Consider the following 26737-nt stretch of genomic DNA (forward strand, 5'->3'; position numbering starts at 1 on the left):
GGCAAAATCCTACGGCCACCACAGGTAAGTGAGGTATCGGCCGCATGCGGACACCGCTACGCGTGACTGTAGCCTCATGGGTTCTCCAGTCGTATGCACATAAATCTCAATCAATCTTACATGAACGGTTCTGCAACTTTTCGATATACTTTGTGTATAAATTACTCACCATTTTCCAGATCTCCGTTTGCAGTCACTGAATTGAAAGCAAGCAGAGATCTTGGTTAGGAATTGAAACACAAAGTATATTGGAAAGCTGCAGAACTTTTCATTTTACAATGATGAAATAAAACTGGAAAAGTTCTTCATTTATATAAATATTATATTTGCATACACTCAGCATTTTACTTTAGAGGGTTAAGATCTCAAATTTCGGGGTATTGACAAAGGAATTTCGGACATTGATTTGCGGATACCATGAAGGACAATAATTCTTCTTCCGGTGATACCGAGTTTATTGCGTATCCGCCATATTAAAATGTAAACTGTAAATGTCACGAGATTGAAATTATCTGCTCCAAAGATGAATTTGCAAACCATGTTTTGGTTTGGAGACCGAACATTTTGTGGAGTTCCCCTTGAAGACATTCACATTCCAACAATATCCATTACATCAGGAACACTTCACTTTGAACAAAGCTTAAAGGGGGCCTACACCAACAAGTCCTAGGACTACTTGCCGGCAATAGATAGGCCGGACCCCCAGGTTATGTCCATAGTAATCTTGGGGGACCCGCTATTTTAGTGCGGGCAGGTAAAGTTAGAGTAGTGGGGGACCCGTATTTCAATGAAGTCCTCACCTGTATAAAATTACAAAGGTGGATTGTATCTGTCCAATGCATGTGGTCGAGATGTAGAATATCATGGAGACCGATGCCAAGCTATTTTTCCTGCTCTCTGTTGTCACCCTTGTGCCAATCCAGCTTTAAACTCTGCAACGGAGTCATCTGAAACAGTCTGGTTGCTAGGGAAACGCTGTCTTTCAAAAAAGGGTTGTCAGGCAGCCCATCCTTAGCAACCAGTCTGCCTCAGCTGACTCAAGTCACGGCCCGATTGGTACCGAACTGTCAGCAGGGACAAATAGACTTCTCAACGTCTTGGCCCCATATAAATCATATTGAATTTCTAAAAAGGTGTGTTTGCCTTTGAACACAATTTTACAGTTCTATATATATAAAACTGTAAATCAAAAATATAACATTTTTGACTTGTCTGCATCCTGTTGGGAACTGGTGTCTACCAACCCATTTAGTAAGTATGGCCTTTTCTGTGGTTTTTTGAGTATATCTCTATCCCTATTTTTTGTGTTTTGCTTTTATGTAGGGAACAAAAAGTTCTAGCGTAGGGACTCGCACGACCGTGAGGACCTTTGACGTTGGGTTGCCAGCTTGCGTATTTTGGCCAAAATAACAACCGATATCTCATGTTTTTCATGGATATGTTCCCTGTATACACTTTTTTCAGGATGCAGCCGGGTCTTATAATGTTGGGAGAGTTTAGCGCGCCTTTGTTTGGTGTCGCGTGCAGGGCAGCCCGTCTGATCTAATAGGCCGTGATCCGGCAAGATACGCTGCACCTTGCAAACTGGCAAATTATTTGAAGCTTTGGTTGCTACATTATTTGAAGCTTTGGTTGTGTGCAGTGATAACACTGAGCAGCCGCTCCCCTAGAGACTAGTGGGAGTGGATATTACTATTTAATGCACCTGAGCCCTTTCCCTATGTAGCATTTTTGACTTGTCTGCGTCCTGTTGGGAACCGGTGTCTACCAACCTATTAGTAAGAATGGCTTTTTCTGTGGTTTTTATATATATCTCAATCTACTTAATTTGTATTCACAATTGTACTGGCTGTCTTTGGAAATAGTCAGCAAGCTTGTTGTCGTAACAGATTAGCTGAACTGCTACAATGTAGAAGTTGCATTAGTTTTTGCTACATCAGATTACTGTACAGTGCCTGGTGTAAAGACAACACTTCACACAATTGACAAGAGCGCTGTGCAAATGTTAAACAAGCTGGTATTGCTTGGGATTTCAGCTCTGAAGCCTGAGGAATTGTGAATGCAGCTCTGGAGTATACAGGATGTAACTCCGGGTCAGTACAGGATAAGTAATGTAATGTATGTACACAGTGACTCCACCAGCAGAATAGTGAGTGCAGCTCTGGAGTATAATACAGGATATAACTCAGGGTCAGTACAGGATAAGTAATGTAATGTATGTACACAGTGACCACCAGCAGAATAGTGAGTGCAGCTCTGCAGTATAATACAGGATGTAACTCAGGATCAGTACAGGATAAGTAATGTAATGTATGAACACAGTGACTCCCCCAGAAGAATAGTGAGTACAGCTCTGGGGTATAATACAGGATGTAACTCAGGATCAGTATATGATAAGTAATGTAATGTATGTACACAGTGACTCCCCCAGCAGAATAGTGAGTGCAGCTCTGGAGTATAATACAGGATGTAACTCAGGATCAGTATATGATAAGTAATGTAATGTATGTACACAGTGACTCCACCAGCAGAATAGTGAGTGCAGCTCTGGAGTATAATACAGATGTAACTCAGGGTCAGTACAGGATAAGTAATGTAATGTATGTACACAGTGACTCCACCAGCAGAATAGTGCGTGCAGCTCTGGAATATAATACAGGATGTAACTCAGAATCAGTACAGGATAAGTAATGTAATGTATGTACACAGTGATTCCACCACCAGCAGAATAGTGAGTGCAGCTCTGGAGTATAATACAGGATATAACTCAGGATCAGTACAGGATAAGTAATGTAATGTATGTACACAGTGACTCCACCAGCAGAATAGTGAGTGCAGCTCTGGAGGATATAACTCTGGATCATTACAAGATAAGTAAAGTCATGTATTTACATTGTAACAACTTTCTATACGTAAACTGGTGTTCTAAGGTGGATATGCACTTCAATGGGTCATCCAAACACACCTAATGAGGAAAACAAGTGAAGATCTGCCACATAGATCAGACTGGCATTTAAACAGGTGGAGCATATTGCTCGATTGGGTGCCAGATGCATTGATTGCAGATATTGTCACGACATACACACCGCATTATTATATTCTATAACTCGGGACTTACAGGGCTTCGATAAAAACAATGTTATACAAAAAGAACCGGATTACTGCAGGAGTTTTATCTCATTTTATTAATATATTTTTTATAATTTTTATGCATAATTTTATGCATAATGCAGCATGCTAGAACCCCCCCGCCCCCACCCACCCACCCAGGGTGACAGAGTCCGGCCTCACATTCTTACGTTACAGGACAGGAAATAGCTGCTTTGGATACGGATCATTTAAAAAGGTCGCGTTCACACGCCACGGCGTTTGCGTTTTCTAAGAGAAACCTGGAATGGGTCCCAAAGAAAGGAAAAGATAAGCTTAAAAACGGGTTGACTCGTGCAGACACTACCCTTCTATTTGCCCTATTAGGGTATATGGATGTCTTAGAGGGGGGGTCCAATGTTCGGTGCCCCCATCGATGAGCCAGTGGAGAGAGCCGCTCACAGAGAATGGCCGCCAGGTAATAGTACACGTGTGGCATTGTGTCGATAAGGGGATCGCTGTCCAGCTTCTGTTTAAAAAGCGGTTGCCCTCATGAGACAACCCCTATAAAGTGGTCTTCCAGCCGTGAACATTTATCACCTACCCAGAGGGACCCCCACCAATCTTTAGAACCGGGGTCTTTAGCACGCCATCCCTCTCCACCGTGGAAGCGCTATTGGTAGTGGTCCCAGAAGGGAGAGGCGCAACTTAAAGTTTCTTGGCTCAAATGTGAAATCTATAACCGCCCCCCCCCAACCATGTGCCATTTATAATACTGGGGTCTTATGTTTTAGAGGGGTCTTTGGGCTTCGCTATGACTGCAACCTGTGCACCCCCTATAACAAAGCCTGTTTTTCACCTATTGTTTTCTAAATGTTCATGGCTGGAACATTCTTTTTATATTTTCCTTTCTTCAAAGCCTTATCCCATTTTCCCTTAAAAAAAAAAAAAAAAAAAAGGTTTCATTGTTTCAGCAGTGATAGGAAACTGCAAAAAAATAAATCCCCCAAAAAATCAGCTATTCATACACCACAATGAACCCTTAGCTTATTCTTTTTTTCCACAAAATTCTCTCTGCTGCAAAAAAAAAACAGATGTAGCAGAGCTGAGTTTGACATCACCAGAAATTGTGCCAAGTAACAAACTCCGTTATGCTACATCTGGATAAAGAAAGACATTTCAAAAAAACAAAAACATATCCGATACATTTTTATAACATAAATTCTGACATAAAACTAAAATACCCCAAACAATACAATAAGTATGTGTTATGCGTGACTACAACAAGTTGTAAGTGTCGGAAAGGAAAGTGATTTGGTTACAAACATTGGGGTAACCTCTACAGTGTATGTCCGTAGAACAGAGAGTCTCCCCGAGGTGCGGTTAGCTCGCTTTGGACCCCAAAGCCCCCCCCCCCCCACATTAAATCCTGGGGACAGAGAGGCAGTAAATAAAGAAAAAAAATTGCCCATTTGGTGATGTTTATCTTAAAAATAGCAGATACATATTTTTGAATGTAATACATTGAAGGAGAATACAAATTAGGATAAAAACATAGATTAAATTAGATATATATAAAAAAAAGAAATCCTCACGACTTATGTGGATTTGGACTTTTTGGGCCCCGATATACAACCTTTGTTCTGACCTATAAACCAAATGGAGGGAAAAGAAAAACAGCAAAAAAAAAAAAAAGGGGCTCGAAAACCGGTACCTGGTCGGCTTATACATGCTGGGGGGAGGGGTTTTTGGAGATTTGTGGGTTCGCTGTCCTGGTCTGGCCATAAGGAAAGCACGCCCCTTAATTCCAGCTGCCATGGATGAAAAATGTGATACCATTTGTGAGGTTTCCTAATAAAAGGCTCAGTCTTTTTGTAAATATTTAGTGGGATTTTTTTTTCTATTAATATATATATAATATATATTTATATATATTTCTTTTTTATATTTTTTTTTTTATAATATACCAAAACTTAGAGTATAGATAGAAAAAACATATTTCAATAGCGTCGGGGCCGTAGCAACTTTAAATGTCTTGGTAATACTCTGAACCGAGTTCCATAGAGTGAAGCGTGGGTTTCTGGTCGAGGGAGGACATCTTGCTAAGCATCTCGGCTGACAAGGAGTAGCTATTCCCTGACTTTTCCTCAAACCAGCTGTCCAGAGATCTCTTGGCATCAAAATTGGAGATGGATGGCCCATTCACCGCTATGGTCAAGAGGTCACTCAGCTGATCCAACGTCAGCCTGGAGCGGTTGTTTTTACGTAGCCTCTGAAGAGCGTTGCGCCCCTTCTCGCAACAGGCCGTTGAAGTGGGAAGGACTTTTAGGATCTGTACGATCTTGTTTAAGAGGAGGAATCTTTGTTTGTACTTACAGATATGGCCGATCAAATCTTTGAAACCGTGTTTGGTACAGTAGTCAGCCTTGAGTTCTCGCCATTCCATCAACAGACCGCTCCTGGTGTCGGTACCTTCCCTGCAGTCAGAAAGGAATGAAGGGATGACGCTCAGGTGCTCGTATATTTGCAGCATTTCCTCCTCCCCATAGCTTATGATCTCCTCTGTGCTCCGGGGCCACATAGATAAGTCGAAAACTTGGCAAGCTTTAACAAATATTCGGGTGCGGGAATCGAACCGTTGGGCCAATGTGAGTTGGGTCTTCTGGCAAATCTTCTCACGGATTGACTGGAACTTTGCTTCGGCCACGCGCAAGTTCTTCAAGGAGATCCCGTTGAAGCTTTCCCTGAAGTTTTCTTCGAATTCCTGGAGATATTCCCCAGGAGAATCTGTCAAGCGGCTAATTTCTTGAATGGCTTCTTCTATTTTCTCATCCACCTGGCAAACCAAGAGATATTCGCCCTGGAAGACGTAGGCCAGACGGGACAAGACCGCAATCACATCCAGAAGGAAGTAGATAAGCTTAATTGACTGATAATCCATGAGAAACTGAAGGAGGGCCAATGCAATAGCGGAGGCGTCAGCTCTTTGTGTTTGACCGCTGACGTCTTTCAGATGGGCCACCACTTCTAGGTAGTCCTTAATCAGAGCATTTAGCACGTTCTGCTCCCCTATAATCCATTTCACCGCCCGAATATCACCCAGGAACTCCGTTTCCTCGCAAAGTGTTGCAGCAGTAAGTCGAAGTTCACACATCAGACGGGGAGAGTACCGGTAGAAACCAAGTAGCTGCTTCAGGTTATTTTCTAATTCTTCTAAACATGGAAGTTCTTTTCCACTAATTGCATCCAAAATTTCTAAGTGGGGCCTATGTACCATAAACGGTAAACACAGTAGCCAAGGCAAGGTTTTCCTGATTGTCATATACATATTTGCTCTTAGTCCAGCCGTTATGTTGGCTCCATCCACTCCTAACCCTACAGATGGTCTCTCGTCCTGCAGACGGATACCAAGAGCTGAGAAGGCCCTATCAACGCCTTGGAGATAACTCTCAGTGGTAGGCAAGCCCAGCTCTTGAAGAGAGAGAAACTCTGTGGCAGGTGGCCCATCGTTACTCGTGTATTGGACATAGACCGCCACTGTATCCGCAAGAAGGTCTTCACTTTGCCCATCCAAGATAATACTTAGGAAAGGGGATTGTCGAATACGCTCTACTAAGTCTTCCCGAAGTGCTCTGGCGATGTGATGAATCAAAATCTGACAATCGCCTTCATTCATGTACTGGTCAACTACGCGGAGTTCACATTTTCTCAGTAGTTCTGCTAGAGGTCGGAAGTCATAATAAGGCCTGCCTTCCATAGCCAAGTGGTATGCGGTGTTGAAAAGAAGAGTCATGTTCCTGCACATCTCCTCTGTCTTTTCGGGGTGCATCCTGAGCTTGTAGAGCTGCAAACACTTTTTGTGGAGGTTACTTTGGCTGTGGAGCTTTATAGTATGAATCTTAAACTGTTTCGAACCAATAATGAAGGCTGAAGTCCTTGAGGACTGCACCGTGTACTGCCTGCAAACATGACACCACATCTCATTCAACGTAGAAGAATACCTCAGGAACCAGAACTTTTTGAGCCATTCTTGTTTGAAACGGCGGATCCGTCTACCGGAGGATGCAGACATCTTCGAAGGCTCATCAGCAGACGCTAGTATCTCATTGGAGACCGATTCGTCTGCAGAGTCTACTTCCTGATCATCGTCTTCCATCATGGTGGGTGCGATGGACGTGTTTTCTGGAGCTAAAAAATAAATAAAAACAACTCAAAAAATTCACTTCTTCATTTGAAAAAAAGACATGGAAAGGAAACGATGACATAGTAAAGATATTAGGAAGCATGTTGGGATGTATTCATTATGCACCATGTGACCCTAGAAGACTAAAAATTTTGGGTAATTAAAAAATTTAAGAAAAAATAAAATACAATATATCATTTAATCTAAATCGATTTGCCCCTGGTAACCATCCTGTGACTAAATAGTCTACATTCTGTACATTGTATCGACTACTACGTAGGTGTCACTAAGGCTAGCTGACTAGTCTAGTCTATCTTAACTAAGATCTACAGACTATCATGAGCGCCATGTAACAATACTACATGTAAACGGTAGGCAAGTGCCAATTCCATACCTGAAGTGTCTGAAAACTCTGGAACCTCAGTTTTCTGAGGAAGCAACTGAGGAACTTCGGAGATCTTTCCAGACCTTAGCATTTCCACCTCAGCCTGAAGCTCACGGATTTTCTTCTTTAACCTGATACAGTTTGGGCAGAAGGAAGTGGTGGGGATCTGAACCGTATCGCCAAGGGCACAGAACTCATCGGGACTTTCTACTTTGATAGATGAGCGGTCTTCTAGATCATCTTCCGGTAAGTTGGTCTCCCTGTCTAGAGCTTGAGTGGAAGCATGAGGGACCTTCCACTCCTTCGAGGTCCGTGTTTGGTTTTGGGCAGAAAACTTTTGGTTTGTTTTACATCTATCTCCGTGTTCCTCATATTGAAACTTAGGGACCTTTTTCCCCAGTATAGGACTACTTGTCACCAGACGATGGTCTTCCATCTTAGCAGACTCCAGAGAAGCCTCTAAGACGTCTTTGAAGATTAAATCAATTTTTTTCTTCTTGGTATGAGGGTTTATCTCCCCCTCCTCACAGCTCCGCTTGTAGAGGCTCTTCCCTTGCTTAAGGGCTGTGAGTTGAAATGGACCTTTCACATCTTCTTGGTTTTCCAAGAGTCTGTCATTGTTTTCCCTTAACAAACCTCTTTCTCCTAGAAAGGAAAATTAGGTGTGTTACCAGTTTGCCACATGTTCCCTTATCAAAGCGTTAGGAACGAATTCCATTTTTTAAGGTTGCCTCTATAGAAGATGACCGTCATTTTATGGCACAAAGCAACTCATGAGAATGCAGTCATGTTATTGGTTGCATCATTTCCGGAAAACCCTTCTCAAATACCCTTTTAGAGTAGATCTAGACTTGGATCCATGCTTGGGACCCCCCTCTACCAGCTCATGACCAGAGCAGCTCTTGGCGCTACATGACCACAGGATTGTAAATGATTGGCATGAGCCTCCATTGATTACAGTGGTGCCATGCTTTGCAGGAAACATTACAGGGGTATTTCCATCTTATAATTTTAGGATATGTCATAACATTATGATTGCCATAACATTAGGATTATGAATCCCGAGAACAAAGGGGGCCGAGGTTCCACTGGCTTTTTCCATGCACAGCAGAGCGCCGGTCCACAAAACACCGACCCATTCAAGTGGACGAACAAAGTCACATGGCAATCAGACAGATATTTAGTGGTTATTGGGGCGTCCAAATTAAACTTCTAAATTATGGAGGATGAGAAATAAATAAATGGATATTAGAGGGCAAGTTATCACTGCAAGAATGAGTTTCCAAAATACACAACATTCCGATACATTCAGTATATAAAACATATTCAAAGGGTTACTAAACCTATAGTAAAAAAAAAATCCTGTTAAAGTGAAGCTTATGTTTATAGGGTTGTCCAGTTTTTGCAATCTTTTTCTTTTGGAAGCCCCCCCACCCAAAAAAAAAATTCTAACCTGCAGCTGGGTTTTCCAGCAAGGGTTAAATTATCCTGCAGCGCCACCACAGGAGAAGTGAAGCATTACACTGTTCCTATAGAACTCAATAGGCTGTCCGTGCAATGCATGGACAGGCTGGGTCCTCCAGAGTGAGAGTCACTCTTTGTAGCTGGTAATAGATAAGGATCGTGAATAGGAGACCCTCCCTTTATAAATTCAGAAATTCCCTAATGAGCTATTTAAAAAGAAATTACTACAAATACTTTAAAGGAACACACTAGAGAAAACTGATACACTGTGCTATGTCTAGTGCAGGAATTAAGGGGGCGGAGCATGACACAGAGGATGTCTGTTTGCGGTCTTATAATCCTGTGTTAGGCACCACCCCCTCAGGATCGGCACTAGACATACCATAGTGTATAGGTGTTGCCCAGAGAGTTTATTTAAGAGCTGCTGATATCAGTCACACCTAAGGGTACCCATTCACATGAAACAAAGCTCAGCTGTACCCACCAATATAGGGGGAGACAATCTAACGTGTATGAGGGCCACCCAACACTCCACCAACGGCGGAAAGAGGGATCGGCATGTCGTATTTCAGCACGCCCGATTCTTTGTTCCTACCGGAGATGAGCCGCTGCCAGAGGTGTCTAGACGTGGCTCGTGCCCCTCACCCAATTGAAATAAACATGTATGCTCGGCTGAGCCTGGGGTGCAAGTAACTAGGGGAATCGGGAGAAAAAACGGTCAGTTATTCCATTGTAAAAACGCTACAGTCCATAGACGTCAATAGCTGATAACATGGAACAATAGATAATTCAGCAGCATAGCTGAGACTTTAGGTTTAGTGTCCCTTTAAATGATCAAGTTGACACTTCATGGCAGATGGTTAAATAAGAGTCTTTGATGTAACTTGAAAACTATTATAGGAACGTGTAAGTTTTCACATTTTAAATCATTCTCATCCCCAACATTTACAGATTGATAATGAATAAGACGACTAGGTACACATGGTGCATAACGGTGAAGCCATTAATAGTGCAGAGGAAAAAAAAAACAGAATTAAAGGGAACCTATTATACATATTATTACCGCTTGTTAAATTGTAAGCTAGTTAACTCGGGTCGGAGTGGACAAGAAAAGGTGTGACTGGGGGCCCACCATGCCGTTAAGCACTACAGGTGCATGTCCCCTTTAATTGCATTGAGAACACTGCTGGACCCCATGAGCCTTTTGTAGCTGGAGTCCAATATCATGTGTGGGCCTTGGTCCACCGGAGGATCCTCCTGTCCTCTGATGGGCATTTAAGACTATGGATTAGCAGTATCAGCGTAGTAATGGAGTGCGGGGTGAAGTCGATGCGAACAGGGGAAAACGTATAAACTTCATTATATATCACAAGGTAAAGGAAGGGACACAACGAGGACAGTCCGTATCAGTTTAGTCATTTCTTAAAAGGGGTTTTCCACACAAAATATAAAATGGTCCATATATTAGTAAATCAGAAGTTAGAACAGCAGCCAAAGTTTGATCATCACGTTACATTTACTTACAGAGATGTTGACATTTTTGTGACAACCGGAAGTGCAGCCATATTGGTTTCCACTTTTAAATTCGCTTCTCAGAAACTGATGGTAAAATTGTCACTTAGTTATTGATAGAACAGACTGACAAAATGACACTTAGTTGCGGAGAAGACATTTCAAATCAATATGGCTGCACTTCCTGTTGCCACTTTTGCAAAAACGGCCGCCCCAACAGAATACAGGAATTCCAATATCTCGGTCTGTAAAAGGAACATCATGACCAAACTCTGGTTTTTGCTCTAACTTCTGATTTACTAACATATGGCCAATTTTAAGCTTTGGGTAGAAATTCCCTTTAAGTACTCACAACCATTCAACGTGTGTAACATCCGTACTAGGTTCCCTTTAATATATGCAACAAAGTCAGAAAATTTAAAAGGGAGGAACAACTCAGGAGAGGAAACGCAAAGATGGAGAAGGGTAATAAGCGACGGTTCTCACCTCTGCGGAGGTTGCGGATGATGGTCTCCTGAGACATGCTGTGCAGCCGTTTCATGTAATCATCGCTGTACCACACCCGAAGCTTCTCCCCCGGCTGAATATCACGACACGCACGGAAATAAATCTTCTCGCTGTGCTGAAACGCCATAAGGTTTTGCTCCCGCTCCTCTCGAGATATCACCACGTATCTGAGGAACAGATGTGTAATGGTTTCAGATTACGCAGTAGGAGGGTTACTTATGGCCCACTTTACTAACCGGAGGAAAACCGAGCTTTTAAAATCATGGAAAACGAGTCCAGGTGAGAAGTCTGGTCCAGTCCATAAGGTGGATGGTGACGGCCAAGAAAGGGAAGAAGGAGAGAGCGGGCCGAGCATGCTCACTGCTCGCTCTACTAGTCTATGGGGTTTGTGGAAACAGCCAGGGCACTGGCTTAGGTGTCCCCTTTATAGACATCTCTGACATCAAACGCCATAAATGTCTATAGTTAGAATACCCCTTTAAACATGTGGTTGTATATGAGTGAACTGCATATCTATTGCCTAATATACTCCTATTATCTGAAATGCCTTATTTATGAGCTGATACAAAGAGTAACACTAGAATAATTACGATGTAACCATAGCTAATGATAGTGATACAATGTAACTAAACGCTAACCTCATCCAGTTGGCGCAGCTCTCATCAGTCCCATCGATGGATTTATACCTGTTGTCGTTATCCACTATCTATAACAAAATATAAGAAAACTTTGGTTAAGGAAAAACAATAGAATCTGGAATCTCCACCATTTAACTTCATATTATTTTTAGGTCCGACATTCTCTAATGATCAATTTCTTTATATATCTTTATAGCAGTCGAAGCTCAGTTTTTCTGATAAAGAGCTCCAAATCCCCTGCGGAGTTATAGAGATAAGTGCTAAAATTCTTGCTTCCTGCAGCCACCTCTAGGGGGAGCTTAAAGGAACAGTGTCACGGGAAAAAAATTTTTTACATCAGTTTGATTTGAGTGTTTTATTAAAAACTTTTATATTTATTTGTGTGTTTGTGTTTTACATTTTTTTATTTTTACACTTTTTCTTCCCTATGGGGGCTGCCATTTTTTTTCCATTTCTGTATGTGTCGATTAACGACACATACAGACATGGAATACGGCACATACAGTCCCATAGTGAATGCGAACGGGGCCCGTTCCATCCACTATGCTGTACGCCGTCTGTGTGGGAACGGCGCATGCGCCGCTCCCACACAGTCCAAGTTGAACTGTGCGACGTCCGGCGCCATTTTCCTGTGGACCGGAAGTCGCGGCCGGACAGTAAGATTACTACTTCCGGTCGCGGCTTCCGGACTTGTGCACTTGGAGCGGGAGTTAGCAGACGGAGCGGACGGACCGGAGGGAGCGGCGGCGGCTGGAGCAGGTAAGAGATTTCTATGTATGTTCGTGTTTGTGTGTGTTTACTACTGTATGTAAACCTACTACACTGTGTGTTAGCTCAAAAAATGGCAACACACAGTGTAGGAGGTTAGACCGTTCAATCCCCTCCTTTCTCCTGGCACTAGCCAGGATAAAGGAGGGGGGATTCTGAGAGCTCACTAGAGCGAGTGAGTTTTCTCAAATTTTGCAGCATAAAGCAATGTGGTTGCTTTACCACATGCAATGCTGCAATTTTGGGAATTGCTCCATCTAGTGACCAGCACTGGGAAATATTATAAATTAGAATCTAATTTATAATATTTCCTGACTCGTGAAAAAAATTAAAAAAAATTAGAACAATGTTTAATCACCTATACACTAATTGTTTAACTAAAAAAAAAAAAAAAATTTTTCTAGCGTCACATTCCCTTTAATGGATATAGTTTTATCATTGAGTTCACTGTATCAACATTATGCAGTAAGGATCTAATCTCCCTCTTATGGTGTTTGCCGGCAGCCTAAATGTAGTAATTTTAAGGGGTTGTTTGTCTCATCATGGACAACCCATTTCAGAATACAGCCGTCTAGGCGATCAGGTGATCGCCGCAGATCTGGCTCGCAGCACCCCTTGTATGGCAAATGTTGTATTACATGGCAGCCGTTCAGATATATGTAAGGTTAGAGTCCGTCAGTCCCTTTATTCAGGGAAGGTTAATGTCTGTCAGAGCAGCTCTGCTTTCTGGTTCATATAGGGCAGTCCCGAGCAGTGGATTCTTCCATATAACGTCCATATGCCCTAATCGCGGCGGTTCAGCCTTCTCTCACGGAAGTGAACAGGAGAAGGCTGTAATACTGTGAACCACCGCTACACATGTGTCGGAGATTCACAGTACGAGGAGGTCAGATATGAAGGGGAAGAAGCGCTCACTTGGGAGCCATGGCCCCGTCTAAACAACTGATCGGCGGTGGTGCCGTGAGTCGGACCTCCACCGATCAGATATTGATGGACTATCCTAAGGTCAGGCCATCAATTTCTTAGGACTGGAAAATCCTTTTCAGCTCTATTTACATCGAAAAAACTGAAAACCTTTTAAACTTTAAGGATAAAAAACATTTTTCACATAGCAGAATGTTTCAGCATTAACCCTTTATTACTCTACCGCTTGTATTAAAAGACATTAGCAAGAACACACCAGCCAGGAGAAGAATCCAGATGACTTGTCCTGGGAAGAGATCTTCCCTTCGTACGGCCCATAGATCTGTCCTTTGGGTATGACCTCGTTCACACAACGCACTTCACTCTCTCCGCTGTCGTCCTTTACCACCTCAATCCCACGTGGCGCTGTTAGTGCTGCCCGGTCAGGAATACCGAGGGGAACTTGTGTGTCCGGCACCAGGACGGGGGGTCCATGACTGGGACACTCATCGACAAAGTATTCCTGGCACAGCTCACAGACTGAAGAAGATAAAAATGTAATGAAATGATCTCATATCCCTAATGGGGATGGTGCCGTTTCAGAATTTATTTCAAAAAATAAAAGGGGTATTCCATTTTCAGGAATACACATTGCGTACCTATTCCTTAACCCCTTAAGTACCATGCCTATTTTTGTTTATCCCTGTCTTACAAGAGCCATAACTTTTTGACAGTCATATCTACCATATATATATATATGTACTGAGAAAATGTTACAAATTATTTTGTGGGATGAAATGGAAAAAAAAAAAACAGCAATTCCTCTACTATCGTTAACTTTATTCGGTGGATCAATCTGATTACGGCGATGCCAAATTTATAAAATAGAAACAATTTTACTTGTTAAAAAAAACTAAATTTTTGTGTTGCCATATTTTTAATTTTCTCTCGATAGTTATTGGAGGGCAAACTGTACTTTTATTGGCACCATTTTTGACTTTAAATAACTTTTTATTGCAGTTTTTTTTAGGATGTGAGGTGACCAAAAACCAATTCTAGTGGTTGTTTCTTTACGGCGTTTATCGTGTTGGATAAATAACGTTCTATTATAATAGTTGTGACTTTTACAAACACGCCGATACCAGGTACGTTTTTTTGGCCTTTGTTTACATTATTTTACAAATTGCGAAAGTTTTATTTAACTTTTAATTATTTTATTTTTTATATTGGTCTAAACCTTTATTCAGTAAATTATTTAAAAAAAATGTAGACCCCCTAGATGACTTAAAGATGTGATCTTTTGAGCGCTGGTACAACGCACTACAACACTTATTTATTGCAGTGTATGGTCATTTTAAAGGCATTTTAGGAGTAGTAACATTTTTATTACTGTCTAAATTTAGGCATATATGCCATTGATACGTTTATTTCCTACTATGTACTATTTACAGGCCGAATCACCACACAGGAGAGCTGACAGCTCCTCTATACTACACCACACAGGGGAGCTGACAGATCCTCTATACTACACCACACAGGAGAACTGACAGTTCCTCTATACTACACCACACAGGAGAGCTGACAGCTCCTCTATACTACACCACACAGGAGAACTGACAGCTCCTCTATACTACACCACACAGGAGAGCTGACAGATCCTCTATACTACACCACACAGGAGAGCTGACAGCTCCTCTATACTACACCACACAGGAGAGCTGACAGCCCCTCTATACTGCACCACACAGAAGAGCTGACAGCTCCTCTATACTACACCACACAGGAGAGCTGACAGATCCTCTATACTACACCACACAGGAGAGCTGACAGATCCTCTATACTACACCACACAGGAGAACTGACAGTTCCTCTATACTACACCACACAGGAGAGCTGACAGATCCTCTATACTACACCACACAGGAGAACTGACAGCTCCTCTATACTACACCACACAGGAGAGCTGACAGATCCTCTATACTACACCACACATGAGAACTGACAGCTCCTCTATACTACACCACACAGGAGAGCTGACAGCTCCTCTATACTACACCACACAGGAGAGCTGACAGATCCTCTATACTACACCACACAGGAGAGCTGACATCTCCTCTATACTACACCACACAGGAGAGCTGGCAGCTCCTCTATACTACACCACACAGGAGAGCTGACAGATCCTCTATACTACACCACACAGGAGAGCTGGCAGCTCCTCTATACTACACCACACAGGAGAACTGGTACATCCACTATACTACACCACACAGGAGAGCTGACAGCTCCTCTATACTACACCACACAGGAGAGCTGACAGATCCTCTATACTACACCACACAGGAGAGCTGACAGATCCTCTATACTACACCACACAGGAGAGCTGACAGCTCCTCTATACTACACCACACAGGAGAGCTGACAGCTCCTCTATACTACACCACACAGGAGAACTAACCGCTCCTCTATACTACACTGCACAGGAGAGCTGACAGCTCCTCTATGCTACATCACACAGGAGGGCTGACAGATCCTCTATACTACACCACACAGGAGAGCTGACAGATCCTCTATACTACACCACACAGGAGAACTGACAGCTCCTCTATACTACACCACACAGGAGAGCTGACAGATCCTCTATACTACACCACACATGAGAACTGACAGCTCCTCTATACTACACCACACAGGAGAGCTGACAGCTCCTCTATACTACACCACACAGGAGAGCTGACAGATCCTCTATACTACACCACACAGGAGAGCTGACATCTCCTCTATACTACACCACACAGGAGAGCTGGCAGCTCCTCTATACTACACCACACAGGAGAGCTGACAGATCCTCTATACTACACCACACAGGAGAGCTGGCAGCTCCTCTATACTACACCACACAGGAGAACTGGTACATCCACTATACTACACCACACAGGAGAGCTGACAGCTCCTCTATACTACACCACACAGGAGAGCTGACAGATCCTCTATACTACACCACACAGGAGAGCTGACAGATCCTCTATACTACACCACACAGGAGAGCTGACAGCTCCTCTATACTACACCACACAGGAGAGCTGACAGCTCCTCTATACTACACCACACAGGAGAACTAACCGCTCCTCTATACTACACTGCACAGGAGAGCTGACAGCTCCTCTATGCTACATCACACAGGAGGGCTGACAGATCCTCTATACTACACCCCACAGGAGAGCTGACAGATCCTCTATACTACACCGCACAGGAGAGCTGACAGATCCTCTATACTACACCGCACAGGAGAGCTGACAGATCCTCTATACTACACCACACAGGAGAGCTGACAGCTCCTCTATACTACACCACACAGGAGAACTGACAGCTCCTCTATACTACACTACACAGGAGAGCTGACAGATCCTCTATACTACACCACACAGGAGAGCTGACAGCTCCTCTATACTACACCACACAGGAGGGCTGACAGATCCTCTATACTACACCACACAGGAGAGCTGACAGATCATCTATACTACACCACACAGGAGAGCTGACAGATCCTCTATACTACACCACACAGGAGAGCTGACAGCTCCTCTATACTACACCACACAGGAGAGCTGACAGATCCTCTATACTACACCATACAGGAGTGATAACAGATCCTCTATACTACACCATACAGGAGTGCTGACAGCTCCTCTATACTACACCACACAGGAGAACTGACAGCTCCTCTATACTACACCACACAGGAGAGCTGACAGCTCCTCTATACTACACCAAACAGGAGAGCTGATAGCTCCTCTATACTACACCACACAGGAGAGCTGACAGATCCTCTATACTACACCACACAGGAGAGCTGATAGCTCCTCTATACTACACCACACAGGAGAACTGACAGATCCTCTATACTACACCACACAGGAGAGCTGACAGCTCCTCTATACTACACCACACAGGAGAGCTGACAGATCCTCTATACTACACAACACAGGAGAGCTGACAGCTCCTCTATACTACACCACACAGGAGAGCTGACAGCTCCTCTATACTACACCACACAGGAGAGCTGACAGCTCCTCTATACTACACTACACAGGAGTGCTGACAGCTCCTCTATACTACACCACACAGGAGAGCTGACACCTCCTCTATACTACACCACACAGCAGAACTGACAGATCCTCTATACTACACCACACAGGAGAGCTGACAGCTCCTCTATACTACACCAAACAGGAGAGCTGATAGCACCTCTATACTACACCACACAGGAGAGCTGACAGATCCTCTATACTACACCACACAGGAGAGCTGATAGCTCCTCTATACTACACCACACAGGAGAACTGACAGATCCTCTATACTACACCACACAGGAGAGCTGACAGCTCCTCTATACTACACCACACAGGAGAGCTGACAGCTCCTCTATACTACACCACACCACACAGGAGAGCTGACAGATCCTCTATACTACACCACACAGGAGAACTGACAGCTCCTCTATACTACACCACACAGGAGAGCTGACACCTCCTCTATACTACACCACACAGCAGAATTGACAGATCCTCTATACTACATCACACAGGAGAGCTGACAGATCCTCTATACTACACCACACAGGAGAGCGGACAATCCTCTATACTACACCACACAGGAGAGCGGACAGCTCCTCTATACTACACCACACCACACAGGAGAGCTGACAGATCCTCTATACTACACCACACAGGAGAGCTGACAGCTCCTCTATACTACACCACACAGGAGAGCTGACAGCTCCTCTATACTACACCACACCGGAGAGCTGACAGATCCTCTATACTACACCACACAGGAGAGCTGACAGATCCTCTATACTACACCACACAGGAGAGCTGACAGCTCCTCAATACTACACCACACAGGGGAGCTGACAGATCCTCTATACTACACCACACAGGAGAGCTGACAGATCCTCTATACTACACCACACAGGAGAACTGACAGATCCTCTATACTACACCACACAGGGGAGCTGACAGATCCTCTATACTACACCACACAGGAGAGCTGACAGATCCTCTTCACTACACCGCACAGGAGAGCTGACAGATCCTCTATACTACACCGCACAGGAGAGCTGACAGATCCTCTATACTACACCACACAGGAGAGCTGACAGATCCTCTATACTACACCACACAGGAGAGCTGACAGATCCTCTATACTACACCACACAGGAGAACTGACAGATCCTCTATACTACACCACACAGGAGAGCTGACAGACCCTCTATACTATACCACACAGGAGAACTGACAGATCCTCTATACTACACCACACAGGAGAGCTGACAGCTCCTCTATACTACACCACACAGGAGAGCCGACAGATCCTCTATACTACACCACACAGGAGAGCTGACAGATCCTCTATACTACACCACACAGGAGAGCTGACAGCTCCTCTATACTACACCACACAGGAGAGCTGACAGATCCTCTATACTACACCACACAGGAGAACTGACAGCTCCTCTATACTACACCACACAGGGGAGCTGACAGCTCCTCTATACTACACCACACAGGAGAGCTGACAGATCCTCTATACTACACCACACAGGAGAGCTGACAGCTCCTCTATACTACACCACACAAGAGAGCTGACAGATCCTCTATACTACACCACACAAGAGAGCTGACAGATCCTCTATACTACACCACACAGGAGAACTGACAGCTCCTCTATACCACACAGGAGAACTGACAGATCCTCTATACCACACAGGAGAGATGACAGATCCTCTATAATAGACCACACAGGAGAGCTGACAGATCCTCTATACTACACCACACAGGAGTGCTGACAGCTCCTCTATACTACACCACACAGGAGAGCTGACAGATCCTCTATACTACACCACACAGGAGAGCTGACAGATCCTCTATACTACACCACACAGGAGAGCTGACAGCTCCTCTATACTACACCACACAGGAGAGCTGACAGATCCTCTATACTACACCACACAGGAGAGCTGACAGCTCCTCTATACTACACCACACAGGAGAACTGACTGCTCCTCTATACTACACCACACAGGAGAGCTGACAGCTCCTCTATACTACACCACACCGGAGAGCTGACAGATCCTCTATACTACACCACACAGGAGAGCTGACAGATCCTCTATACTACACCACACAGGAGAGCTGACAGCTCCTCAATACTACACCACACAGGGGAGCTGACAGATCCTCTATACTACACCACACAGGAGAGCTGACAGATCCTCTATACTACACCACACAGGAGAACTGACAGATCCTCTATACTACACCACACAGGGGAGCTGACAGATCCTCTATACTACACCACACAGGAGAGCTGACAGATCCTCTTCACTACACCGCACAGGAGAGCTGACAGATCCTCTATACTACACCGCACAGGAGAGCTGACAGATCCTCTATACTACACCGCACAGGAGAGCTGACAGATCCTCTATACTACACCACACAGGAGAGCTGACAGATCCTCTATACTACACCACACAGGAGAACTGACAGATCCTCTATACTACACCACACAGGAGAGCTGACAGACCCTCTATACTATACCACACAGGAGAACTGACAGATCCTCTATACTACACCACACAGGAGAGCTGACAGCTCCTCTATACTACACCACACAGGAGAGCCGACAGATCCTCTATACTACACCACACAGGAGAGCTGACAGATCCTCTATACTACACCACACAGGAGAGCTGACAGCTCCTCTATACTACACCACACAGGAGAGCTGACAGATCCTCTATACTACACCACACAGGAGAACTGACAGCTCCTCTATACTACACCACACAGGGGAGCTGACAGCTCCTCTATACTACACCACACAGGAGAGCTGACAGATCCTCTATACTACACCACACAGGAGAGCTGACAGCTCCTCTATACTACACCACACAAGAGAGCTGACAGATCCTCTATACTACACCACACAAGAGAGCTGACAGATCCTCTATACTACACCACACAGGAGAACTGACAGCTCCTCTATACCACACAGGAGAACTGACAGATCCTCTATACCACACAGGAGAGATGACAGATCCTCTATACTACACCACACAGGAGAGATGACAGATCCTCTATAATAGACCACACAGGAGAGCTGACAGATCCTCTATACTACACCACACAGGAGTGCTGACAGCTCCTCTATACTACACCACACAGGAGAGCTGACAGATCCTCTATACTACACCACACAGGAGAGCTGACAGATCCTCTATACTACACCACACAGGAGAGCTGACAGCTCCTCTATACTACACCACACCGGAGAGCTGACAGCTCCTCTATACTACACCACACAGCAGAACTGACAGCTCCTCTATACTACACCACACAGGAGAGAAAAACGTAAACAAATCATAGAAAACTATATATCCCTGAGCACAGCGTATCGCCCTCTGTTTGTTTGCTGCCCTAAAATAGATACCTGACAGATCTGCTTTAACATATACTATTTAATAATTACTTTATAAACTAACACTATTTGCATTGACTCCTATGAACCGTTCAACTTACACCAAAAATCCACCTGCTGAAGACTCTTAGACATTGCAGCGCCCCTCTTCTCTTTCAGCCTCTTGGGTTCCAAGTCCATGCAGCGCGAGTTGGACCCTGCAGTACTGAACACCACATAGAAAACAAAGAGTCAGTATATCTTTCCATTACTTTTTTTAAGTCACTTTTTTTATTACTTTTCTTACGTCACTATTTTTCACTCTTCAAAACATCATCCCCAGTTGACTTGTAGGGGTTCTGCACACATAATGAAAGATAACTTATAGCAAGGTGACAGGTGTAGTATTGACAGCTAGAACCCGAACAATCACAAGAAGAAATGAGGAGTCATGCCTTTAACAAGACCCAATGTCTATGCACTTTGCCTTGCGTTGCAACTGAGCCCCATTCTAGAGAATGGAAAAAGCAGCACCAGAAACTGGACACTGATGGAGGTGGTGCTGCGTCTGATAAAACAAGAAGGGACCATGGTGCTCCACTTAAAGACTATGTACACCTTTAAAAAAAAAAAAAATTATATATATAATGTGTATTAGTGTGGTTGGTGCAACTTTGTAATACTTTTTATTAAAAAAAAATTTTACTTTGTGAGATACAGCTGCTTTATATCCTGTATACAGAGCAGCTGTAGCTAGTACTGAAACCTGTATCCGTTACATCAGCGTCACTGCCTGGTTCAGTATCCGCCACGTAGGATCGAGCGGTTATCGAACGCATCTGTGATAACTTAGATGTGATCGATAACCGGTAAATCCTGCGTTTCATAGACACACAGGACCCGCTGATACTGACCCTGTCTGTCCCGCTGACCTGACAGATTCAGCGCTAGATACAGCTGCTCTCTATAGAGGATACAAAGCAGCTGTATCTGAAAAAGTAAAAATTATTTTTAATAAAAAGTAATTACCAAGTTGCACCAAACACACTGATACACATTTTTAATGATTTTTTTTTATAATTTTCAAAGGTGTACATGACTCCCAGCAGATAGACACACAAATCACATATCCAATCGATATCTCAGTACAGTACAGAACCCCTTTTATGGGTTTTTACCATATGACTGTTGGATAAGTAAGATTTATGGGGTACCTTTTCTGGTGAAGACATGGCCTGCATGTGTGGTCAAGTGAATTCTCGAACTAAAGGGGGTCCTGGCTGGATATGCCATGAAAGTCAATCATTAGAAAACCCCTTTAAGGTGCATATTGGGTTTTGGGTGAAGAGCCTCATTCATAAGTAGATGAAGAAGTTGTAATAAGGACATGTGTGAACAGAAACTTAGCAATCGTACATCCGACAATCAGCTGGGAACTGTTGGGCACATGCTGCCTGTTCAAATCAATGGGCATCTGCATCCTGCATGGACGCCACCAGTCCTCCAGAGGAACAGCCTCACTTTTCAGTGAATATCTTCTCTGGCTAATAAAGCCTGTGACTATCAGAGCGTGCAATAGCTGGAGAGCCACAGATTGGAGATTACCGGTCTAAGGAGTCAACCTGCAGATCGTAGCTAATTGGGATGAAAAGCCAACATGATGGGACATGTCATTCCAGAACATCTGTGAAGTTGTGTCTTTGCATAGGGCGAGGACTAGACCTGCAGCTCATCTCCTGATATCTGGGTATCAGAATAAGCTGACGTAGTCGACTCCTACCAAATTATTCCATGTTAATCGAAGCAGGGTAGGATTTTTACAATGTGGCCATTAGGTGGCAGTATTGCACCGCAGACTCCAGACGCAGAATAATTAAAGTTTTTTTCCGTTTTGTGTAATAAAAAGTTCTACGACTTTCTAATACACTTTGTTAATAGGTTTACGCCACTTTTCTTATGTAAAAATATTGCACATTTTGGAGCAATGAAAAGAGGGCGTGGTTCACCTAATGGGGAGGGGCCAGCAAGATTCTGACCGTTTTATGATTTTCAAAGACCGAAAATGGTGCAAATTGTAGCGCAATATGTGTCAAATATCGTACGTTGATTGATACATTGCAGAAAACAGGAGAGAGACTTGTGTTGCGGCAGAGGACTGTCCAGACTGGATACAATTGCAGCAAACGCCCACAGCCCATAGAAACACTAGAACTTTTTTGGGGCTTTTTGATATCACGCAGGGTGACCAGACCATTATTGAGACTCTCCGGCAGCCAAAGGGATATATGTAGATAAGAACATTGGAAGGAGAATGACTAATATTGGCACATCATCCAGGCCGTGTGCCAGTCTGTCACATTAGTGTAACGGGCACCATGATTCTCAACATGGCACATAGCCATAGTGGCGACTTATAATAACGCCAGGTCTAAATACATTAATAAGTCTCCGCTATTATGTTAAGGAATTGCTAGTTAAGCGATTCTCTCATATTTACCCAATGTCGGTGCTTGACCATAAAACCTGGTGTATTTTTCTGCTTGACCGGAATTATATATTGCACTCACCATTGCTTGCTGTACTTCCTCTCTTCAACTGCTGACCCCAATTCTGACTTCACCCTCACGAGGTCCCCCAGATTGGGGCTATACACCACCCGGCACTCCTTGCCACTTTCGCTCATGATGCCCTAGAACAGAAGAGATAAACATGTTACACTCGTCCGTGTGAATGCCCCTTTACCTGACGGGCCGGCAGCTCACCATTACTCGGTAGGCAGAGGCCCATGTTCGTTTTTAAACAGAGGTTCCAATGAGCCAGACATGAAGGAGGAGTGGGGGATGGTTCCCGCTAAAGTCTGGTATGTGACATGTTGCGGCGCGGCCCGTGTCTTATTTTCACAAAGCCCAGGAATGCAGCTTCCAAACCTCTCTACCTTCACAACAGTTCCCAACTTGTCTTCCTGCGGTTCTACGCCCCCCCCCTACATTGGCACCAGGTGACCCCACAGCCCAGAGGTGATCGCTCCTGTTTAGATCATTACAAGAACCTGCAGATAATAAATGTAGAATCCTCCAGGGAATTCAATAATGTCATTAGAACGAGCAAGTCAATTCATTCGGCAATAATCGCGCCATTTTTATCAAGACGGCACATAATACATATTATATCTGGCCCAACTAACGACATACGGCGCACGTCTCTTCCTTGGGCCGCCTCCGGGATGTACTACATGTACGCCAGTATTTTGTGGCACGAAACAGCCCATAATACATTTTGCGCACACATTGAACGCTACTTTGTCACACCCATCACTGCATAACTTTTTTAAGGAGCGCAATTTTAAGGAGCTTAAAGAAGTTGTTCACTTTAGACAGCCCCTCTCCGGACCCCCCTCCGTGTTTAGCTGTGATAGCCGAGGGGACCACCTAGTAAATGTAGCAAATAAGGGAAAGTGAGGAATTACATGGCGGCCATGGAGTTCTTGGACGTCTGTAAATTTCAAGAATGCCAGTGGTCCTCTGGAGGGAGAGGTGTCTTTCAAGCAGCCCCTGCTCTAGGTTTTCCAGGATCAGTAAAGCATGGCTGCTGTCTTCCAAAAACAGCTCCACACCTGTCCACAGGTTGTGTGTGGAATTGCAGCTTAGCCCTATTCACTTTAATGGAGCTGAGCTGTAATACCAGACAAAACCTATAGACAGGGGTGGTGCTGTTTTTGGAAGAAAGCAGCTATTTTTTTTCTAATCCAGGATAACCCCTTTATTAGGCCCTGTTCACATGGAGTTTTTTTGCAGGCATAAAAATCGGCCTCAAAATTCCATCTGGAATGTTGAGGCAGATTCTGACCTACCTGCACGCCGTTTGCCGCATTTTTCGAGGTGTTCGGCCGCGGCCATTGAGTGCCACAGGCAAGAAAACGCCGCAAGAAACACTTTCTCTGCCTCCCATTGATGTCAATGGGAGGTCAGAGATGGAAACGCCTGAAGAAAGGGCATGTCGCTTATTTTTCCCATGAGCATTTCTTTCCACTCGCAGGAAAGAAACGCCTCCGCCTCCCATTTTGCCGCGGCAAAAACTCTGTGTGAACAGTGTCATAAGTTCAGTCCCCATCAGCGCCCCTTCCTTCTTTCTGTGACCTTCATATGCCCCCTGGAGCGAAAATATGCCCTAGTCTAAAAAGAGAAACACCTTTTACCTTCAATCAATTAGTGATTGACAGGAACTTTTTGTTTCTTGAAAAGAGGTTCTGCAGCTGCTGAGTAGATTATAAGATACAGTGCTCCACCTGCTGCAGAACCTCGCAATACATACAAAGTACATATACGCTAAATCTAGAACACAAATCCTCTTGTACACTGCGTACATTATAATATATCACGTACACCACTATATAAATAAGAGGAATAGAAGGCTGGGTTCACACACCCTATTTACGGGGGTTTTGGCCTCAAATTACGTCCGAAAATACGGCTCCAAAGCGCCGGCAAACATCTGCCCATTCATTTGAATGGGTCTTACGATGTTCTGTGCCGACGGTCATTTATTTTACGCGCCACTGTCAAAAGACGGCGAGTAAAAAAGACGCCCGCGTCAAAGAAGTGCCTGTCACTTCTTGAGACGTAATTGGAGCCGTTTTCCATTGACTCCATAGAAAAACAGCTCCAATTACGTCCATAATGGACGCAGCGAAAAACGCGAGTACATGCAATTACGTCTGAAATTCAGGGGCTGTTTTCTCCTGAAAACAGCTCTGTAATTTCAGCCGTAACGGACGCGCTCGTCTGAACCCAGCCTAAGCATTAAGGCTATGTTCACACGCTGAGCCAAAAATGTCTAAAAATATGGAGCTTTTTTCAAGGGAAAACAGCACCTGATTTTCAGACGTTTTTTCAGCAACTCGCATTTTTGCTGAGTTTTTCGCTGCGTTTTCGCAGCCGTTTTTGGAGCTGTTTTCAATAGAGTCTATGAGAAAACGGCTCCAAAAACGTCCCAAGATGTATCCTGCACTTCTTTTGACGAGGCTGTTATTTTACGCGCCGTCTTTTGACAGCGACGTGTAAAATGACAGCTCGTCTGCACAGAACATCGTAAAGCCCATTGAAAGTAATAGGCAGATGTTTGCCGACGTATTGGAGCCGTCTTTTCAGGCGTAATTCGAGGCGTAATAACACCTCCATTACGCCTGAAAATAGGTCGTGTGAACCCAGCCTTAATAATGGGATCTAATTCTATCTCCTGTCCCAATATGCATAGTCATTGAAAGTCAGGAGACACAGAGTCTTGTCTCTCCTGCCTCTTAAAGAGCAATTTCCATGATTTCATCTCATGTTCGCTTGTTTCCATAGCAATAATAAAACTGATATTTTATCATTATCAAACTTAATTAAATTAAGTAACCAGAGTGTTTTACCAATTCAAGACCCAGAAACCAAACTAACGATTCATGGCCACTACACTGTATGAAGAGGCACAGACACGACCCCCGCAGGACCCTGCTCTATATTCCAATGTCTTTTTTTTAATGTTGACCCCACAAAGGACAGTCCTACACCGAGATTATAAACATTATTTACACATATGTACAAAATACATTTTTAGGTAAAGTTCCCCTTTAAATACAGAAACCTGTTCCTTTACATGGTTCACCGAGCTCTCCGCACAGGTTGTAGAACACGAAAACCTGTTTCCCCTCTCACTTTTGCAGGGCTGACCACAAGATACAGTTCGAGGTGACAGTTTCGGCCTTCCTCACATGTTCTTTTACTTCCCGTAAGTCGCTTCGCTAAACGCAATGTTAAAAGTGAAAAAAGAAGTTGAAACAAATGT

At 43.9% G+C, this 26737-nt stretch overlaps 1 protein-coding gene across 2 annotated transcripts in view; it reads right to left on the reverse strand.

Annotated features, from left to right (window-relative positions):
• Positions 1-3271: 3271 nt before the first annotated feature.
• The window catches only part of PRDM11 (PR/SET domain 11), a 44611-nt gene continuing 21145 nt past the window's right edge, over positions 3272-26737 (reverse strand). The window contains exons 2-8 of one of the 2 annotated variants that reach the window (XM_075838037.1): positions 23479-23600; positions 21034-21137; positions 13725-13987; positions 11777-11844; positions 11118-11305; positions 7665-8300; positions 3272-7275 (exon numbers count right to left, since the gene is read on the reverse strand). In XM_075838037.1, coding sequence (XP_075694152.1) covers positions 5114-7275; positions 7665-8300; positions 11118-11305; positions 11777-11844; positions 13725-13987; positions 21034-21137; positions 23479-23594 — 3537 coding nt within the window. In that variant the 5' untranslated portion in view covers positions 23595-23600 and the 3' untranslated portion in view covers positions 3272-5113. The remainder of the gene's footprint in view (positions 7276-7664; positions 8301-11117; positions 11306-11776; positions 11845-13724; positions 13988-21033; positions 21138-23478; positions 23601-26737) is intronic. The other variant, XM_075838038.1, reaches the window with a different exon arrangement.

This window comes from Rhinoderma darwinii, chromosome 9, assembly GCF_050947455.1.
Source record: "Rhinoderma darwinii isolate aRhiDar2 chromosome 9, aRhiDar2.hap1, whole genome shotgun sequence".
Taxonomy (NCBI): Eukaryota; Metazoa; Chordata; class Amphibia; order Anura; family Rhinodermatidae; genus Rhinoderma; species Rhinoderma darwinii.